Here is a 21,526-nt window from a genome sequence, read left to right as displayed (position 1 = left end):
TAAAAGCATAAACCAGAGCAAAAGTATAGTGCAGGAACAAACTAATACGAATACAATAAGTGCAACAAACTAATACGAATACAATAAGTGCTAAGACGAAGGCTCAGGGTAGTACTTCTTGAAGAAGTGAGTTTTCAGCCTGCGCCGAAAGATGGGCAGCGACTCTGCTGTTCTGACGTCAGTGGGGAGTTCATTACACCACTGAGGGGCCAGGACAGAAAAAAGCTGTGACCGGGTCGATCGGCTGCAGGGACCTCTGAGCGTCTTACATGCAGTCTATGCTTTAAAGTAATACCTCAAAAGGTTTTCATTTAAATAATTGTCTTTTAAGTCACTATAAGTTAGTGACTCGCTTAAACTCACTTGTGTGAGAAGCCCCGCACCGTTTTTTCCGGTCTCTGCTTGCTCTAAGAGTTAACAGTCACTGTGGCCGAAAGAAAACAAGGAAAAGTGCGATGTCTAAAGACGATGAAACGATCAAAAACAAGTGGGAATCCATAGAAAATGTAACTAATTCGAGGTTCAAAAGAAGCTTTGAATCTCTGGGATGTTGAGAGCCGAAAACACACCTGAAGTTACTGCTCATCGCCAAAGAGAACAAAGCGGATATCTTTGTGATGTGACATTAAGAAAAACATGATAAAATGTGAATCTGACCACTATAAATGGGGAAGTCCATCAGTTATTAATTCTAAGAGGGGCTTTAGGGGTTTAGCTCAGAATTACTTGAATGCAACCTGCGTTTACAATATCTAATCCAGCCTCAGGAGCATCAGACAACAGATTCACTCAATCATCGCTCATTATTGTGTCAAAGAATTCAAAACGATTTTGGCCAACCACTTGCAAACATCCATGTCCTCAGGCAGTCCTGCAGAGCAAACGCACTTAAACAGAATTACGGTCAAACGCTTACGCCCATGCTCACGCTCGTTTTTGTCACTACAGTCTGGGTTTGCTGTAACACTTAAGTACCCGAGGGGATCAACAAATCATCTTACAGACTGCCTGTCTTCATTAATCAGACAGCAGCTAAATTACTCCTGCTGTTTGTTTTTTTGTGTGTTCGCCTCTTCGCATGGCTGCGCGAAGCTGACAGACAGGAGTGTCGTAATCAGTTCTTGGGAACAGACGTCGCCGCCGACATGTTTCTGATGAAAATAAGCGGAAAACTCTGAGTCCCTTTAATGGGAATACAAAATCAGTCAGTCACACACAGACACAAAGCTCACAGAAATGAAAAGTCCTTTTAGTGTGTTGATAAATCAGTGGCTTAGAGAGCGTGGAGGCCACGACAGGGCACGGTTAGGAGAATAGAGGGAGCTGGAAGGGAGTGTGGGAAGACGAAAAAAAGAATAATAAAAGGCAAAGAGAAGATGAAGACGAGGCACTAGATGAGGAGGGGGGGAGAGGACAGAGGTGGGTCTGAGTTAGGAATGCAAATTTAAGTGAGAGAAGTATCGGGATTGTCTTCAGTTCCAACTGTTTGACCATGATCACTTTTATAATTAATTAAAGCATTTTTGTATGACAGCTGATGAGTTTTAAATATCGCAGGGAGCAACAGAACAAGGAGGAGCAACCACAGAGAGCTGCAGACTATGAGCCTCCTCCAGCTCCTTTTGTTTTTGTTCGCTCATGCTCTCGTGTTGAAAACTACTCGCGGACGTGAAATCAAAACCGCGTTAGCACACGTCAAGATGGAACGGGGCCAACTATTGACTGACTTCATGATTAAAAACAATGCAAAAGTGTTTGGTTGCACTGTGAACTGACACTACAGTTGCTCTAGGAGTGTTCGCTGCCATGGGGATTCTGAAACGTAGTTTTTTAAGCTGCAATCACTGTTTTTTCTCCCAGAAGCAACCACAGTGGCAAAATGAACCAGGACTGAAGTCTAAAGGACTATTAATTAATTTAAAACAAAGAATTAAAAGCAAACAAATTTTGGTGTGATCTAGAGACACTTTGAAATAGATTATATGATTATTGTAAACTAGATTTTTCTATTTGAGCACTGAGTACTTGTCCCGTTACTGAGCGATACTGCTGATTCATTGGTTTAGTTGGTGTTTGTTTTAAGTCTGTGACTCGTCTCTTTTATGTACATTCTTTCTTGATTTTCACATTTTGTTTTTAAGGTGGTTATTTTGTCTTTTACGGGTGAAATTTTCTCCCTTTGAAAGGAGATTTTTAATCTCAATGGGACTATCCTGGCAAATACAGGTTTAACAAAAATAATTAAATGTTCGCCACCAATCCCCACTGACCTGTGAGTTTTGACCCCCACCACACCCTGTCATTCAGAGCCTGCTTCTTAATACGCCTTAAGGCCTACCACAGGGTCAAAGTTCATTCCCAGAGGGCGAAGGTCCAGCCGAGACTCCAGAGGACTGGGTGCGGGAAGTTGGCCATCGAGCAATAAGTAAAGGCCTTTGCACACCAGGGAAAATGTGAAATACTCACTCAAAACTATTCATATTGGCAGCGGTGTGAATTCGCGACAGTTGCAACAGCAGTCTGTGTAAGGTCAATTCATGTGAAGCTTTAGGTACTGTACGCTATTGAGTTTCCTTTAAGCAAAAAGCTCTAAATAAATTTGAATTCCCTCTGGAAAAAAGTTAGGCAGTTTATATATCTAGGGCTTTTATCGTGAAAGGTTAGAATGAAGGAGTTGATCTAGTCTGCGCTGCCTGTGTCAAGATTGAAAGGAGTAATAAAGGTTGCAGTCTTGGTTTCGGACATTCTCTCTACTGACCAGCAGGGGGCGACTCCTCTTAAAGAAATCGACTTGTATTGAAGTCTATGGGGAAAATGACTACTTCTCACTTGATTTGTTAACTCATTAAACATTGTAAACATGAGTTTCTCAATCTCTAGTTTCAAGTCTTCTTCAATACAGCATGATGTATACGGCGTCTCTAAGTCACTCCTCCGCATTCCAAATATGGTATATTTTGGTAAAAACATGGCGTCCTCCGTAATCTAAGATGGCGACAATGGCAGTACACAAACCGATGGGTGACATCACGAAGACTTTGTCCTATGTTTCAGACTACAGAGCCCCTGTTTTGATGTAAACTTAAGTGTATGTATTGAATATGTTCGTTCCGCACAATGTGATTGGTTGATGCATTCATTACCTGTCTGAAAGTTCAGAAAAATAAACCTTGTTACAGGAAAAAAATATGTGGTTGCTTTTTATACTTCCGCGCAGTATTTGGGATCTGTGAGAAATTACCAATATAGTGACGTTTGAATGATCCCACGAAAAAAAACCCGCCCCTTTGTGTAAAACACACGTGACAGGACAGGCTGGCATAGGCACAGATTTCATACTCTTTAGACACTAAGAGGGGGGGTTGTGAGAAAAGGAGGGAGAGAGGGATTGAGGGATGAATAGAGGAAGGGAGATTGAAAGTGGGAGGACAGGAACGGAACTAAAAAAAAGCCAGATCCCTACTTTTAAACCTGTAATTACAGCTGCCAAAACTAGAATGATGAGCAATCTAAACAGAGTCTGGGGCCTCTAATTTAAACTCCACATGTTAAGTATTTAACTGACATGTTAGGGTTACGGTTAAACACAGCTAAATGAAGTTAAGCTCTAATCATCATCGAACTCTGACTCCTCTTGTCTTGCTCTTCCTTTATGTTTTCAATCTTTTAATTTTTTCTTTCAATCTTTAAATAAACATTCTTTGATGCCCCAGATTTTGTTTTTAACGGAACTGAAGGTAATTAAGAGAATCTATGAATTATGAAATCAACGCCTCCCCTGCTTGAGTTTGAGAGCAAAGTTCTACTTTGAGCAGCTTTATTCACATGCATGAACACAACATGCATGTTACCCCCTCTCTCTTTCACTCAGACCACACACACACACACACACACACACACACACACACACACACACACACACACACACACACACACACACACACACACACACACACACACACACACACACACACACACACACACACACACACACACACACACACAGAGAGAGAGAGAGAGAGACAGAGAGACAGAGAGAGAGCCTTTAGGCTCCAACCCTGGAGGAAAAGTGTTCCGGGGCTCGGTATTGAAGGATCCGATCCAACGCTGCTTTGCTTTCTTTTCCCTCTAACCAGATTAGTTCTTCTCTTCTTAGCCCTCTCATCTCCTCTCCTACCTGCAGCTTATTATCCTACCATCTCACACATTTATACACAAGTAATTAATTCTCTCCTCTAATTTGATCTAATTAACGACCCTATGCAAAACAAGCCCAAATCCCTAACCGGCTGTCTTGTGCTAATTGAATGAGGGGGAGCTGAGGACATGCGGAACGTTGTTCTCTTGCTTTTACTGAAGGAATTTGCCTATTTGTTAGCCCTTGACAACTCCTAACTTACACGGAAAAACTGTTGTAATTGCAACATATGGGTAAAGCCAACTATTGAATTACAAACGCTTTGTGGTTAACAAAGTTGAATTATTACACCGCATCAAAGTTAAAATCCCCAACAGATCTGTAATTTTATCCCATAAAGCAACATAAAAAAATTAAATAAAAATTATCCCTCATAATCAGGTCATTGTAATTATATAATTTTAATGATGCCATCCTTACGAAAACATTCAAATCATTAACTTTACCAACATTCAAACCAGCAATGAACTAAACAAATCAAAACAAAGAGGCAACGAGTGCTTGCCTATCAGAGGCAGGGCATTGCGGGTCTTTGCGGAATGCTGGCGGTGAAAAATAAAATCAATGGTTAATGTGCTTGCTCACTTCTTTGCTGTAGCCTACATGACACTCCCACAACTTGAGATTTGATTCTCTCACAGCCATACAGCTAACTAGCCTTCCCACATCTAGGAGCATCAACACAGAAAGGCAGTGGTAAAGTCGTAAAGCCCGCCTCTTGCTTAAATTGATTGGCTGCATGGGCCAAGTGTGACATTGAGAGAACTTTTCAGCCCCTTGCGCTGAACTTTTGTGCATGTCTAAAAACCGCTGGTAAGACAAGACAACGCTTTTGCGAGGCAACGCTTTTCCAGCGGCGCGTCTCGGTGCTATCAGGCCTTACGTCTTAGTTGATCGACAGAAATGGAAGTAATTTAATGGTCTATTAATGGTTTCAGTCATATTTCAAGCATATATGCCAAAACCTTCTTTCAGTTTATGTTCCAAGCTATTCCAATATGAGAATTTGCTGCATTTTGTTGTCATATCTGATAGTAGAGAATATTTGGACTGTAGACGAACATGCTATCTGAAGATGTCAGTCCGGGCTCTAAAGCACTGTCAGAATCAGAATCAGAATCAGCTTTATTTGCCAAGTATGCGTACGCATACAAGGAATATGACTCCGTTTTTTTTTTCCTGTGACAGGTATTTCATTTTATCTGGGTTTTTTCGACATTAATGGCGAAAATAATCTGCAGATTAATCAATCATAAAAAATGAATAGTTGAAGACCCTAGAAAAATGTCACCTTATTACGGATTAAATAAATTGAACTGCACAAAGTGTACTAGCTTTGATCGGATTCCCATTGATTTATGGATTAAAAAGTAGCAGGTAAAAAGCTGAAAGAAATAGAACCCAATTTTCATGACATCAACATTTGATTTGTCATTAGAATGGAAATGTCAGTTGGAGACATAACAGATCACAAGAGTTGCTACTGATCCGTCAACATGAGTAGCCAGACAAGCCCCGGGACATTGGCCCACTTCCTGCAACCTGCTAGTCAACTTGAAGTTGAACAAAAGAACTTGCACAACATGCGATATCTAGGCCACTGTTGGTGGAAAGCACATAAAGAAGCTTAACTCATGACCCCCTCTGTCCCACAGGAGCTAAGGAGAGAGGTTAGTGAAAAGGTGGATATACCATCAGAGACCTTCACAAAACAAGCACGGTGACCCTCCGGTTCTGCAGGAAGCCTGGCCAAGTAATTCTACCTTATAAAGAATGAGATAGACCCATATGTGATAGAAAGAGTGTATGTAGCTCCAGTATGTAGCAAATGATACTAGTAAAAGGTCACACTAACAAGGGAAGTGTCTAATGAGGGCTGTAGGTTAGCCTAGGGCTGATCAAGCAGGTGGCATTCCACTTCAACCATCAAAAAAAAAAAAAAAAAAAAAAAGGAGAGGTGGGGTGCTGGGGGGGGGGATTAGGACAAAACTTTACAAAGAGCAAAGCTTGCTAGAAAGCAGGTCCAACTGAGGGGTCATAGGTAGGCTAAGTGCCCACGGCTAAGAAGCCTTATCCAGGTTAGAGAGGTGACATTCTTGTGGGACTAATAGATGCAGCCCAGACCCATCAATGACCTCGGACCAAAGAACCATTATTTTTGTCTGGGCGTACTAGCAAAATACGCCATTTCTACCACTGGAAACATAATTTATAACAAACAAAGAATTGTAGCGCTCTAAAGTCTGCAGATACTACTATATCTATTGGTAAAACAAGCTGTATGCAAACGCAGGTTCATCTAACGTGACATGAGCCGCATCAAATATGTCATCAGCATAATATGCAAGGTGACTTCCACTGTCTGATCAATATGTCAGATCTATTGAAACAATTCAAGGTCAGCTGAACTATTAGATTAATCTAATATCAGAGTCACATAGCAGAATGACAGAGTGCCTTTGTGAAGCAGAGGTATCTTTCAAGCTATAGATTTAACAAAGTCCCAGAAATGAGGGTTCCAAAGGGGTTTTTCCTGAAGGGCCGAGGTTCTACCAAGAACCATTTGCTTCTGAAGAACACTTTTTTGAAGAAAGGTTTGAAGACTAAAGGCTCCAGTATGAACCCTTTAAATCTAAAGAACCCCATTTGAAAGAAATTGCTTTTTTAAGGGTTCTTTGAAGACTAAATGTTCCATTGACAACCTTTTACATCTGAAGAATACTTTTTAAGACATTCTTTTTAAGAGTTTTTTGTAAGACTAATGCTGCGTCAGTTTACTCACGGGTCTATCTGTGTTTATTCAAACCACACTTTACTTTGATGTTGAGGTCTTCTATTATGAGGCTCTTAGGACGCTCTGACAAACCTATCTAGAGCCAGAAGCTGTATAACCTCACCTGAACTTCTCATTTTGAACACCCTGTTTTTGTCTCAGTCACATGTGACCTGTGTTGTGTTTGTGTGTGTGTCCGTGACCCCTCTGCACCAACCCTTAGGGAGCCAAAGGTAACGTTACAAGGAGAAAACCTTCATTAGGTCATAAACTCGACGTTGTGACCCTTGGAACACCCTTCATCTCCTCTCTTGTAATCTGTTTGTTTATGTGTGTGGCCGCTCCAGCTCTGAACCTTGGCCGATTTCCTTTTGACCCTCCTTTTTTTACCTGACCTTGCTTGTTCCAACATGAACTATCAACTCCATTTTCACTCAGCGCATGCTCTCATTTTTTCTTTATCCACCTTGGGCAAGAAAAGTACATTTTGATTATGTCTATCTCTGTTGTTATTATATATCTGAAACAAAATGGGAGCAAAAACATGAAAGACGCCTTGACACTAAGTCAATAAGTAGGTTTTCTGTGGCTGATCCATTTATCATAAGCCAAGGAAGCAAAGAGGAAGGGGAAATGGTGTTTTCATTTCTTTTCCCACAAAGTATTGAACCGACTAAGATGCAGTCCTGGCACACAAAAACACTCACAAACTAATATACATAAATTACTGCAGTGAGTGTGCTGGAGCCAAACAACAGATACAGATTTCCAGCGAGGTCAGAAATGGTGTGAACGAGGGGATAAAACTTGTATTTAGAGAACAGATGGATATAGAGTTCACTGATGGGAAAAGAAAGGAAACAAACAGCATGATAGTGTGTCGTAGTCAAGTCTGCAGCCTTTAGTTGGACGACCTGACTAACCACCTGGTCATCCTGACGGTCCAATGCAGCAATAAATCACACTGCAGGAATCCTGCAAAGCAGGACTGTCAGCAAAGCATATTAAACCATGATTCAGTTAAAATCTAGTATACAAAGTATAAAAGCGGCACTGGCTGCAGGAGGCGGTTTTGGGGCACTGAATAAAATGTGTGCTGAGTCACTGCGCTAAGACTCGAGCAGCAGGCGGACAGGAAGAAAACAGCGTCGGTATCATGGGAGCCTGCTGAGGAGAACGGGACACTGGCATCTGCTGCTACACCGGAGGAGTCACGGGGGGAAAATAAAAAGGAGACGTAAGAGGGCAGGAGAGGGAACGGATAGAATGAGAGGAGGATACAATAGAGGGAAGGAGAGGGCGAAGGGAGGGCTGAATGAAAAGGAGTATAACGTGGGAGCAAGGAAGGACAAGGAGGGGAGAGAAAAGGTAGTTAGAGTATGGGGAAAGGAAAAGGGGGAGGTGGGGTGAGGAAAACATTAGGAACACAATAGGAAAGTAACCTACAGAAGGACACGTCTACCTGCTCCTGGAGCTTCTCAGACTGCTGACTCAGTATAACCTGAAGTCACTTCAACTGTGTCCTTTATCGCTGACTCAGCCTGCAGTTAGACGGGCCCAAGGGGGAACCTACCGACACACCTGAAACACTCTTCAACAACATTCACAACACCTACTCTTACTAGGGCAATGAGGCACATGCAACCTTTGTAGGTTATATATATATATATATAGGTTATATATATATATATATATATATATATGTGACTACAAAGGTTGCATGTGCCTCATTGCCCTAGTAAGAGTAGGTGCTACAGCTGCTATTCTAAGTGAAGGAGCAAGCAAACAACCTTTAGCAGGCAGGCTTAAACCTACAGAAGCTGACTTTGTGGTCCTGAAGAGATTTCACACAGTAAGATAGGGTAAAATGATTATATCGTCAGAGGGTAGAAATTTGTCAACCTTCTGGGAATTTCAGATACCTAAGCACATGATCTATACCCTCGATATCTGTGGTTATATTAGGACATTTTGGGCAAATGTTGCAAAGCAATGAGCAGGACTGATTTCATAAGTGAATTCGAGGCATTTTTTGTGTCAATGTGATGAAGTACCTGGATTGGTCGGGCATCTCACTTTGTTAGCCAAAGAGACATTCCTGAGTGGTTATTTCATCTATTAGTCATTCCTCAATAAGATTTAGTTCACAGCAGACGCTTCATTGATTTGCCATAGGCCAAATAGGAAAAGCACAGGTGTTGCCAATGGCTCTGCTGTTCTATTTAAAGGTGTACTCAATCAAAATCTAGCATTGCCCTTGTATGAGTTTGTTATTCTCACCATGGACAGCTACAAAAGAAAAAAAAGAAAAAGCAGAAGCACAGATAACACTTTCACGTTTTTCTTCCTGGTCAAAACTTATTACCCACAATGCAGCCTGACCGCCTAAAGATTGGTGGGAGATTTGGGTGTGTTATGCTAGTAACGGCTAATTTTGCTCCAAGCCGCTAGCCTCAAGCAGAGAGGAGGAGCAGGCACAGAGGTCCGGTAAGATAATTTCTTCCTCACTGTACAACCCCAGATATTTTCTTTTTCAAAGTTGTAGTCTTCAGTTGTAGTCACGGCGACTAGTGACATCACTCAAGGCAACTCATCACATTTCCGTACAACTCTCTCAGAAGGCATAAAAGGCTTCATACAGATTTCTTGTAGCTACAATAGTACTCCCCAAGACCTGTCAACAGACTTTGACATGTAGAATCAATGGAGTTCCCCTTTAAATGTCCCAGCAAGCCCCGACATTGTGATGGCATGTGCAATACCAGGCCCCTGAAACTGAGTGAGCTAAATGGAATTCGGAATTGAGTCATTTTATTATTTCACACCTTTGCTTTTCAATTAGTAATGTAAAAATGCCCTTTTCTGAAAAAGATCTATGGATTTTCAGAAAATGGATAGGTGCCTTTTTCCAATCTAGAGGTTTTGCTAAAATCATGTCAATTTTATTTTAGTTATTTAATGTTATGTTTTTACTGTTATAATGCATTTGTTAAGATCCTACGACTACCTTTTAAAGCGCTATACAAAATAAACGTGTTGTAATTATTATTGTTTTTCTGATAGCCGAAAATCATGAATTAGTCTCAACCTCTAGAGCATTCAACACCGTCCATCTGTGGAACCAGCAGCCTAAGAGCGTCTCTTAATGCCACATTAGCGGCTATTAACATGCATTTGTTTTCAGTCGTAACAGCCCTGAACTGTTGATGGGAGCGTGGAACACACGCCACAGGATTTGTAACAACACCATTACAGAGATCTGTGCCGGTGACAGAGAGAGTTAGTGAAAGTGTGAGAGAGAAAACACAGGATCGAGTCGGAGTGGCAGGCGGTGAATGAATTAGCTCGTTTCCTCCACGCTGCCTTGAGGGCTAGACAGTCTGACAGGCTAGCAAATAAGGATGACTCATCCTGACTCACACACACACCCACCCACCCACACACACCCACCCACAAACACCCACCCACAAAAGGTGGGCACACACACACACACACACACACACACACACACACACACACACACACAGACAGGGTTGACGGTCTATTCCCACCGTAAAACATGCTTTCACGGCTTCCAATTGCCCTAAAAGGAAACCTTGCATGCTCCTCTCAGATCTTCTTCCCCTTTCTCAAATACTGTCTCACTTACATTCTTTCACATGCACGCACGCACGCACTCACGCACTAACAAGCGGTCTCTGTTCTTGCCCCTCTTCTTCTTGCCTTCCCGGCTGCATTGACAAACACAGCCCCGCAGCCACCAACCTGTGACTCATCCTCCTTATTGCCCTTTCTGAGTCTGTCAAGTTGCATGCACGGACATAAGCATACGTGCACACTTGCAGCCATGCTCTCTCTCACACACACGCACACACACTGCATTCCAATCTTTTGTGAAGAGGAGACTGCAGTGGTGAGGGGTTTCCAGATCTTGAGGAGCTGATATGTGAACGACCTTCAAAAGATAAAAAAGCTCCTTTGATCTGTCCAAGTGATAGTAGGCACGGATGGACACACAAACACACAAGCAGCCTGTTACGTGAACTTTTGCACAGCATAGGCTGTAGTTGAGATCGTCAACTGATGCCTCAGTTTTTTTTTTTTTTTTAGTTTTTTTTTAAAAAGGTCCATCAATTGTTGTTGAGCCAAAATAAAATGAGACAAACTTAAAGTGTCTGAACAGAATCAGAACTGTTCCCCACTGTGTGCTAATTGGTGGCTCGTTAAGAGGACAGTCTATGGTTAAAGTATCCTCTTTAAAATGTCTAGTTACCTTAGGAACATCTACCTCTTTAGCTTCTACCACTAATAGCATCTAATTCTGTGGGAAACACTGTCCTCCTTTTGGCGCTCTCAGGAACAAGATTGAGACGCCTTCCCCAAGGTCCACCGATCACCGTGCACGTTGACATCGCGATTGGGGAACAAAACTGTGCGAGTGTAGGTGTGTAACAAGATCAGCGTGTGTGCTGAGGGTTAAGTGATGTAGGCTGAATGCGTTAGGGGGGTTTGAGCGACTGTGTGCCGAGTGGTCCCCGATGTCCCTAAGCATTGTTAGCTTCTGCTTGAGAGCCACTGCTTTGTGAGTGTAGTGTGTGTGTGTGTGTGTGTGTGTGTGTGTGTGTGTGTGTGTGTGTGTGTGTGTGTGTGTGTGTGTGTGTTGGGTACCTGGTTCATGGTGGCTCTCTTCCAACACCAGACTGTTCATACATTTGAGCTCCCAGTCCTGGACCTCAGTATTCCACAGGGCAGGGACCAAGACGGCGTACTGGGCTCTGCAGACGGAAGTAAAATGAGATTTCAAAACCTCAAAAATAAGACAGAATCATTAAACCTCCTTTAACCCTGCTTCTGTATTCATCAAAGTGTGGACATTCAGGTGCATATAATGCAACATTCATGTGAGGGTGACAGTGACGGAGGAAGAGGAGACAGAGACAGAGGAGGTGATGAAGGAGTGAGGTGCAATCCAGATGGATCACACGGATGAGCTATCCATCCCAGTATATGATGACAAATAGTTGTAGACAGCGGTAGATGGAGCGCTGGGGAGTGAAAATCGAGCGATCGTGGGAGAGGAGGAATGAATGATGCGCGCGAGTTTCCTGTCAGCTCATTTAAAAAACGATCCCAGCGAGCATTTTACTGAAGATGCAGTGCAACTTGTGACAGTAAACCATTTTGTTAGTAGATGTAGCAACAGTTGGGCCACTCAAGATACCGTCCCACTTCTTTTTTATTTTTTTTGCACAACACTGTATCGGATACATTCAATTTGAAATTCAGAGTATATGTAGTGCCTAAACACAGCCCTCAATGAGGGGACGGCTGAGTCGACGGCTTGTAGCTAACGGTGCAAACAACGTGCCTCCCACTGGAGGAGCGCCACGTATTTCTGAGAGGGCTAAAATCTCAGTCCTGACAGTTGTGCTACTATAATGCATAACGTTTTCGGTTTGCTGGTCAAAATCGGCTGAATAATGCATTAATTGCGGGTCGGGCGCTGCTGATTGGATCTCGTAAAAGGTTGTCTTGGTAGGGCGGATATTAGAATACCCTTACTTTCGCATCACTCCTTGACAAGGTCCAACGCGTTTGGGTCTAATAAAGAATCCTAAACAGCTTTGGCGACTCATTCTATTCTTTCCCACACATCAACCAATCGATTTGTTGACAAGTAGATGGCATTTTAGTTAACCAAGATTTTCTTTGGTTGACTAAGGCTCTGCTGATCTGTTGTGACTGATGTTACTTGGAATCTGGGAAATTGTGATGGTTCACAATGTTCAGACATTTCTTAGAGTTAACAGTTAATCAAAAAAACAACCAACAGATCAATGGATGGCATATGATGATACGACATACTGAACCGTCAGAAGTATGCGGACTTGAGTACATTTTGACATAACTGACTTGCATACTGCTTGTACATAAGTATATACAGTATGTAAGTAGCTTAAAGCTGGAGTGCAGGTATTTTACATGAATTAACATCGGTTACATTCTAGGCCTTCAAGCCTGAATTATTTTTGAATGTCTGTATACATCTACACGTACAGAGGGGAAATTTACATAATATGATGTATAGGTATGTGTCTTTAAGGGAAGTTAGTTGGACTGAATGAATATGCTTTTTAAAACGTAGAAGTAGTGTTTAAATGTGTTTCGTGTCAAAAGAAGAAAGACCACAGGCAAAAGGGACCCGCTGAGTGTTCCTCGCTCTACATGCATACGTAAATGTTTGAAAGAGAAGGGGAAAAAAAAAAAAAACTCAAGCAGAGACTTGTCAGTGTGAAGTAAACAAATGATGTGTGGACCCCTCTAGCTGAACGAGGGTGTCAGTGTGTCAATGAGAATAAATTAATGAATGGAAGGAGGCAGGGAGGCAGGGAGGAGGGACAGCCCTGGGGAGGTTTATGGGAATTGACTGCTGCGAAAGAGGGGGGTAAACAAAAAGAGAAAGAGGTCGGACTGGTGGAGGGCACAGAGAAAAAACTGTGTGTATAAGGAGTGAGTAGGACGAAGGGAACGAAGGGGGGAGACAAAGAGAGACAGGGCTGGGCACAGGAGATATGGACACTGACAGGAAGACAATGAAACATGGGCGGTAGTGTGGCAGTGGATGTGGTGGTTTGTTTGGCAACTCATGATTAAAAATAAACAGTGTTATAGTTTACGTAATATTAATATTTTATTAAGTTTTAGTTTATTTCTTCATTATTACCATTTAAATGTAAGATAGGATTATTACTATTTATGAGTATTTTTTTAAGGTGTACAATCAAAATTTCTAAAAAGCCATTAAACATAGACATTATCAGTAAAAATAATAATAATAATTGAGATCATACTGTAGATTTCTATTCATTTTAAACTCAATAATAGCGAGTGTAGAATTATGAAGAATGCATTTTTTACCAATTCTATTTGGTATTTATGGGTCAACAAAGGGATTGCCATTCATTCTGAAGGGTAAATGAATGAGTGTGACACATTTTAATAGAAGTTCAATAGTTGTCACGACACATCGCTCGAAATGATTCATCCTCTGGGCACTGTTGGTTACAGCAACAAATGTAATGAAAAGCCATCCAATAGTTAGGATATTTTCGGCTGGACAATAGACTATCTAACAAGTGGACATAGTCGTCGTGACGGCACCCGTTGGTTTGTGGACTGTGGTTCTGAAGCCTCGAGTTTGATATTTTGCCCAATCCCATCCGGGATTTTAGTCATCGCCTGGCAGCAACCTGTCAATCACAAGGTAGCCTCGCCCTAAAGTATACTTTATGGTCTATTTGACTCTAAAATGGACCATAATTTACTAAATTAACATCATGCTGTATTGAAGTAGATTTCAAAGTAGATATTGAGACCATAAACTCATGTTTACAATGTTTACTGAGGTAATAAATCAAGTGAGAAATAGGGTCATTTTCTCATAGACTTCTATACAATCAGACTTCTTTTTGTAGTAGAGTAGTGGTAAAAATACCCGCAAGAAAAACAGACTAAACCCATTCAAAGAGTGTGAAGCTGCTCTTTGACTGGTGACGTAGGGTGTGCTGGGAGCCATTGTCTCAACCTGTGACGGAGGTGACGGCTGACTGACGGCCCCGCGTAGATGGACACACACACACACACACACGGGAGATGGATGAGCCCCTCAACCATCCATTAATCAGAATGGGCTATATGGGTGCATGACAACTTCTATTTATACCATTATTCACACGGAGAGTAAAAGAGCAGAGATCCTTGAGGGAAATTTAGCGAGGTTGAAGATCTTGACCTCCTTCACTTCTATCTCTCTCTCTCTCTCTCTTTCCTTCTTCCTCCCCTTCTCCCTCCCTCCCTCTGTGACCCAGCATTCATCCCCTTTCACTTTACTCCTTCAACAGTATCTTCCCAGCGTAAGGGGATCCTGCCTTTGGGAGACGGTCGGACCACTTAGTGTTGATTTCCGACCAGGCTCTCGTAAGGATGCCAAGCGGGCAACAAGGACTCCTTAATGCGACGCGGTGGCACGCTGCCCACTGAACGCCACAACATAATGGGTCTGTCAGCGCTGCCCTTGGTGCATGCATATACAAACAGAGGAAGAGTCTTGCACATGGATCGTTTTGTTCCTTGTAGCGTGGAAAGCATCGGTTACCGTGGTAACCAGTCTGTGCTATTAAGTGGTTACAAAAGCAAGCTATAAAATGTTGTAAATAAAGCATTAAAAGAACATCTAATGGTCGGTTTAACAGTTGTTTAGCTGTTCCCCGCGATAATCCTCAAGATTTGTCCTTCATAATCCACTTTGCAAGTCATTGGTGCGTACCTAGCACACGTATCCCCCACCCGGCTCATGATAAAGTGCTTTATCGCTGCCTGTGACACAACTACGTTTATGGAAACTACTTGGCTGTAGAGCCCGGCCATTTATCTACTGCACAGATCTCCGTCCAAGGTAAACAGACTTAGGTTCAAACGTGGGACCTTTTCTACGACTAGAAGCACATAGGAGTTTGAATAGTTGAAGGGAGCTTATCAATGAAAACAAATATGATAAACTGGATAACTGTGCACCAGTCCGCCACACACACACAGGCTGTATACACAAACCCAATGACCCTGCTGGGTTGCCATAACTACAGCTCAATGTCAACAAAACACGTCCGCCGGCATGTGACGTTTTTTGTATTCAACGTAGCGAGGGACAGACAGAGGGGTCCCGCTGAAGGCAGCGTGGGCCGCCATTGAGGAAACTAATTTAGCATAAAAGATGTTTAATCCAAAACATGTAACAAAGACAACCAAAGCAAAAACTTTTTCCCGGAATGCTTGATGTCAAAATATGTCCAGTCCTGATGAGCTGATTGATATTCATGAGCTGCCTGGGGTTCTTTATTTAGGACCGAGCGAAAAACTGAGCTCTCAGCGCTGAGAACTGTGCTGCAAATTCTTATGAGAGATACATTCATGAGCTTGGTTTGGGACAATATTATATGGCAACATATCAGGGCATGATGGCAAGTAGCTTATTTGTACCGAATGGAAAATCTAGACCATATTATAAATTAGGACACAAAAAAAAGTCAAACATGTTATCTTTTAACTTGGTTATTGTCATCTATTTTGGTCATTTGCATAAAAACACACAATTCAAAGAGTAGGAAATAAATGATTGTATTTTTCTCATAATATTTGCTATGATAAAAAAAATTGGGGGGAATTTGTCATTTTAAATCATGCATTATAAGCTGCTTAGAGTTATTGCTAGGAAGTTAAACGAATCATAATGTCACCTCTGATATCTATTTTATAATGCTGTGAAAACATATACTTCAAACAACTTTATTTATTCCAGTTTCTTGCCAACATTTTATAAGATAGCATTTGAACATATGATAACATTGTAATTTACCTTCGTCCTATACCCATTTTTACGGTTTGGAGCTTGTTAGCTCCTTTGTAAGCAGGACTGTGCTACGGAGAGACCTTGTGCTTTCGTAAAAAGAGCCATTCACTGATTCATCGGAGCAGCATGCATAGAAATAAGTTATAATAATAGTATTATTATAATATCATAACATTCCTACATGTCTGATTTAGATAGTTGTTCCAAATGTTGCTATGCTGTTAGCTCCGTTATTTAGCCAAGCAGGACAAAGCTAGCCAACAGGCTGCTAACAGCTGGCAAGAGGAGAGCTAAGTTAATAAGTAATAATGTTGCAGATTTCAACAGATTTAATGTAGCATTTTCAGGCATCGGCAACAAGAAGGCAATAATGCTGATCTCCTGATCAATTTTTTAATTTATTTTTTATGAATATTGGGCCGAATAAAGATGACATTTGCTTGCCCAATTGGATAACTGCATGAGGCAATCCCCCTGCCCGAACACAGAGTTTACTTACCCAGGGTAAGCGTTATGTTGAGGCCTGCATATCTTATGATATTGTGTACAACATTAAATGTGGATTGTGGCAGCCACACTAATGTGGGGATTGAAATTGTTAAATGTCATAAGCCACTGAGTTGTATATTTCCTGTGTGTGTGTGTGTGTGTGTGTGTGTGTGTGTGTGTGTGTATGTATGTATGTATGTATATATGTATGTATATATATATATATATTTTCTGTTTATAGGCACAGAACTGACAGTATGTCTACAGAGGAGAAAGTGTTCATCAATAAAGCCGTTCCATGTTCAGCCTCACTTTACTCACACATCAACAGGTACTCTCAGCAGCAGGGGTAACATCGCTCCCTCGTCATTCAGCTCCATCAGTCGAGGCTCCAGGAGCTCGACGATGGTCAGGGCAGTACGGAACACAGCTGACAGGCCTGAGGTGAAGAGAAGACAGCAGGGTTTCTAAAACGATTGCTGTGCATAAGCAATGCTTTGTTTAATGCAAAGTAGATGTGAAAGAGATACGATAGAGAGGGTAAAAACAATAATGATGTGAGGTATCGATCCATGAAACCAGTCCTCTTGGCCCCACTAAATGAATGTAAGCACATAATAAATCTACAATTTGTGTGTACATTTTTGCATTTGTGTGTGTGTGTGTGTGTGTGTGTGTGTGTGTGTGTGTGTGTGTGTGTGTGTGTGTGTGTGTGTGTGTGTGTTAATGTATGCATACCGTGCAGAATGATGAGATCCCAGACAGCCAGGACTGAGTCCCAGCAGGGTAGGGAAGTGAAGAGAGTGAGGAACCATGGCATCACAAAGTGGACTGACAAGATTCCCACTGACTCCTGTGGGGAGGGTTGGAGAAAAAAGGGAGGGTTGATTTGGCGTAACCAAAACATGTATTCAAGACTCGTTCCTCTGCCAATTTCTGTCAACTTTACTCTTCACTGACCACTGAACTGAAACATCCATCCAAGACTCATGCAATTGATTAAGTGTTAAAAACCCCCCCCCAAAAACGTGCTAAATTCTAAATTCAGAACATTAATATAGCGGCAAACAACACCCGGAGCAGAGATGGAGGTCGCACTCTCTGGTTCTACATCAGGTTAACACTGTTAGCTCTGTCAGCATTGTTGCCATTGTTTGCACTGTTTGCACCATTAGCTGCTAGCCACAGGCTCAGCGGTCGCCATGTTGAAAGCCGTGTAGAGGCAATCCAGCAATAATAGATATGCTCTGAAATCTAAATTTAGCACCTTTAATGAATTTCTTTAATGTTGTTACAGAAAAACCCTGGTGGTGTTATGTGAACTGCTTGTAATGGTGACAAATATCTCAGAAAAGAAGATTATAACATTAGAGGCCCTCCGGTTAGGCATAAAAAATACATTGAGTCCCTGTTTGCTCAGGACTGGTGGGTACAGCCGAAGGCCAGAAATCTGTTTACAGCTCGCTCACCTAAACTCTACTGAATAGCTCTATTACAAAGGAATCGCTGACCAATATAGGCTTTTTTCTGTAAGGGCAGGCAACTATTGGGCCTACAAAAAGCCCCTGGGGTGTGTGTTTAAGTGTGTGTAGGTGTGTGTTGGCAGCCAGAAGGGCAGCTTTCCTCCCAGACCTGCTGAGTCGATGTGAAGTATAAGTCTCCTCAAAGACACAAATGGTAGCAGTGAGTGATCGGAGTGTACAAACAGACTTAAATTGAAGATTTGGAACAGTCCAAGTGCAACATGTCTAAGAAGAAGGCTCACTATTTTCACAACTTAACAGGACTAGGGGAAAATGTGAAAAGATAAAAGATCAATAAAGTTATTAAATATTATCCTGTGGTGGACACGACTGTTGCTACCAAATTCGATGGCCATGCATCCAGTAGTTTATTTTAAAAAGGTACTGAAAGATACAAATGTGAACAAAATTCCAATGCGATCCATCCAATAGCTATCGAGACAATTCAGTCTGAATTAAAGCGGTGGACTGACCGTACGACAAACTGCACTTTAGTTCAGCACTTAACTCTTCATTTTCATTTTACAGTACCATCCAACAACACATTGTTTTTAGAGCAAAACAACTTTTGGTTGCAAGGGGCTTTAAAATCAAGTCAAACATCACCTTTGAACTAGAAAACCCACCGGCGAGTTTTAAAAACATCTTTTCATAAAAGTAAAATGTGGCGCAAATCACAGTATCACAAACTGTAAAAAGCTGGCATTTTCAACTTTCTGATGGACCTTCAACACATGATGTGGGATAAAAGTTTCCCTTAGGAAAAGCTCAAAATTAAAGCTTAAAATTGTGATATCTCATTATTTTATTCTATAAGTCTCCTTCAAAATTTCACACCAAAAAACATTTGAACTTACCAGAACCTGTATAAATAAATAAATAGATAAATAAATAAATACTACACTAGTGGTAGTCACTAATGACTCAGCTGAGACCAAAAGTCACTGCCGGCTGCTGATCACAGTACATAGAAGAGAGGACAGGAGCATACTTGGGAAAATGTTTGATATATAGATTCCATTGTTTTCCTATTTTTGTAAAATACATTATCAAAGGAATTCTACTCAGGTTTTTTTCTTTTTCATGATTTATGGCATTGTAACAGTGTTATACTGCCCAAAGACATGTTGGAGTTCTCTCTACTTCCAGCCATGATTGTGCTGCTTCCATAGAGGTGCAGGAAATTAAAAACAACAGCCACAGACAGTAAAATGTGACAGGAGCAAGAAGTGCCTCGACACTGTTTGGGGTTCAGAGGGTTTACCTGCTCTGCTTCTAAATATCATTTGGGAGATTCTGTAAAAAAAAAATGATGTGTCCAACAATATAAGCTTTTGCCGAAACATCACAAACTACTGAATGCTAAATAGCTTTGCTTAGGCTTTACTAAGAAGACGAACACATATTAATAGCCTATATAATGTATCAAAAAAAATAGCCAGAATAGGCTTCTCAAAATTCTCATAAAGGTATAGTTTTTAATACACACTGTCCTCTAAAGAACAGCTGGATTAATACTGAGTGAATGGTTTTATGTTTATGTTCATCACTTATGGAATCATTCACAAACTAAAAGAAAAACAGCAAATCAAATATTCCTCTGTGTAAACCCACCAGCATCTAACAGCACAGTATACTGATCTCTTCAAAAAATGAACAACCTCCATAGTGTATAATTCCCCAGGAGATGTCCAACAACAGAAATTAAGTAAATATATAAGCAGAATGCTCAAGATTTAAATTCAGAAGAAAAAAAACCTTAAGATCTATCCTTAATTCCAAAGAATCTCATCCTGGAAAATTAGCTGTGCTGCTTTTTCAAACAATGTCCGTTGCTAAACATGATATATAGGACAGTAAAGAATAACCAACCAATTCACAACAATCTTCAAACACACCCCTGTATCTTCCAGTTTCAACATGTATCAGCAGCATGACACCACATCTTTCTGTGGACAGAGGACTCCAGTGACAAATTATACTCCACATATTTTGCACTTTTGCAATCTTTCTTAAAAAAACAAGTTATCAAATTTGACTTTTTTCCCCAGGTATCTTCTGATTTCCTAGTTTCATGTTTGTGTGCATGTAGCCCTGACGTGGTATTTCAGCTCCACCACTTCTGTTTTCTGTATTTCTTATGGCAACAAAGAAATCTAGTGAAGTGAAAACATGTCCTTATCCATAAGATCATTTTACATTTTTCGCCCACTTGCGGCTGCAAAAGAGGTGTTGCATGCTTGCTGTGAGGTTGACCGAATACAATTGGATCAAAAGGGATACATAACAGTAAGGACGAAGGGCGGAAATTACACAGCCATAAGCTTGTGCCTCCCCTCTGTGCAGCAACTAACACTGCTGAACACGACAAGCCAAGAGCCTAATACAGTGAATGACAGAAGAGGCCCAGTTGCTGATGGATACATTACAGTGGCCTCTGCCTCGCAGATGAACTACTCGTCACTTGGCCATATGTAGCCTGACAGACACACACGCACACGCACACACACACACTTACTTCCAGTGTTAACAAATTCATACTTGTTTCTCAGGAAATAAAGTAAAAATTCCTAAGCACTCACCATGTGCTGAGAGAGCTGTGGCTTCCTGTGTTTCAGGAACTGGTCAAACACCTTCACCTGATGCTGGACCCTGATTAGACCAAAGATAACAGTTCAGTTTAGTGTCTGCCAGAGAGCACCAAATCCAAGGAAACCACAATAAAATTTGGGAATTACATACAAATTTAGTTTCAGGGATCATTTCCAGCAGATCCAGCTTTCAGGTGCAGTTACAGAAAGCTAGTATTTTTGGAATTTCAAACATATGTCATATATACCATCGTCATGTGGCCATACACAAACGACACCATCAAAGTGTTCTTTGTCAAGTCCTTTAACCCGTAAATGAGTCAGCATTTTTGATCTTCAGGTTCCCTCATCTCAAAGTGGTGCTTTTGGTTACATGCCTGAAATAAGGTCTAGAGCTTTAATTGTAACCGCTTTGGTCGCTTAAAATGCCTTGTTCAGCGTTCAGTCGTCTTAGCTAAACCCTCTCATGTCACTTCTAGTTGCAAAAGAAAAATAAATTAAGCATCTGTGGCTTTTGCAGGACTTAAACAGGCTGCTTCGAGGGAG

The 21,526-nt window shown here is 41.4% G+C and overlaps 1 protein-coding gene across 1 annotated transcript in view; it reads right to left on the bottom strand.

The window, feature by feature from the left end:
• The window catches only part of si:ch211-266k8.4 (carabin), a 63,926-nt gene that overhangs the window by 36,312 nt on the left and 6,088 nt on the right, over nucleotides 1–21,526 (bottom strand). Inside the window, exons 7-10 of the mRNA XM_054620543.1 lie at nucleotides 20,972–21,041; nucleotides 17,605–17,719; nucleotides 17,188–17,305; nucleotides 11,640–11,746 (exon numbers count right to left, since the gene is read on the bottom strand). Of these exons, the coding sequence (XP_054476518.1) occupies nucleotides 11,640–11,746; nucleotides 17,188–17,305; nucleotides 17,605–17,719; nucleotides 20,972–21,041 (410 nt within the window). The remainder of the gene's footprint in view (nucleotides 1–11,639; nucleotides 11,747–17,187; nucleotides 17,306–17,604; nucleotides 17,720–20,971; nucleotides 21,042–21,526) is intronic.

The sequence above is a fragment of the Anoplopoma fimbria genome, chromosome 19, assembly GCF_027596085.1.
Source record: "Anoplopoma fimbria isolate UVic2021 breed Golden Eagle Sablefish chromosome 19, Afim_UVic_2022, whole genome shotgun sequence".
In the NCBI taxonomy this organism is placed as follows: Eukaryota; Metazoa; Chordata; class Actinopteri; order Perciformes; family Anoplopomatidae; genus Anoplopoma; species Anoplopoma fimbria.
The sequence above is the reverse complement of the archived record's forward strand: the minus strand, read 5'-3'. Positions and strand labels throughout refer to the sequence as shown.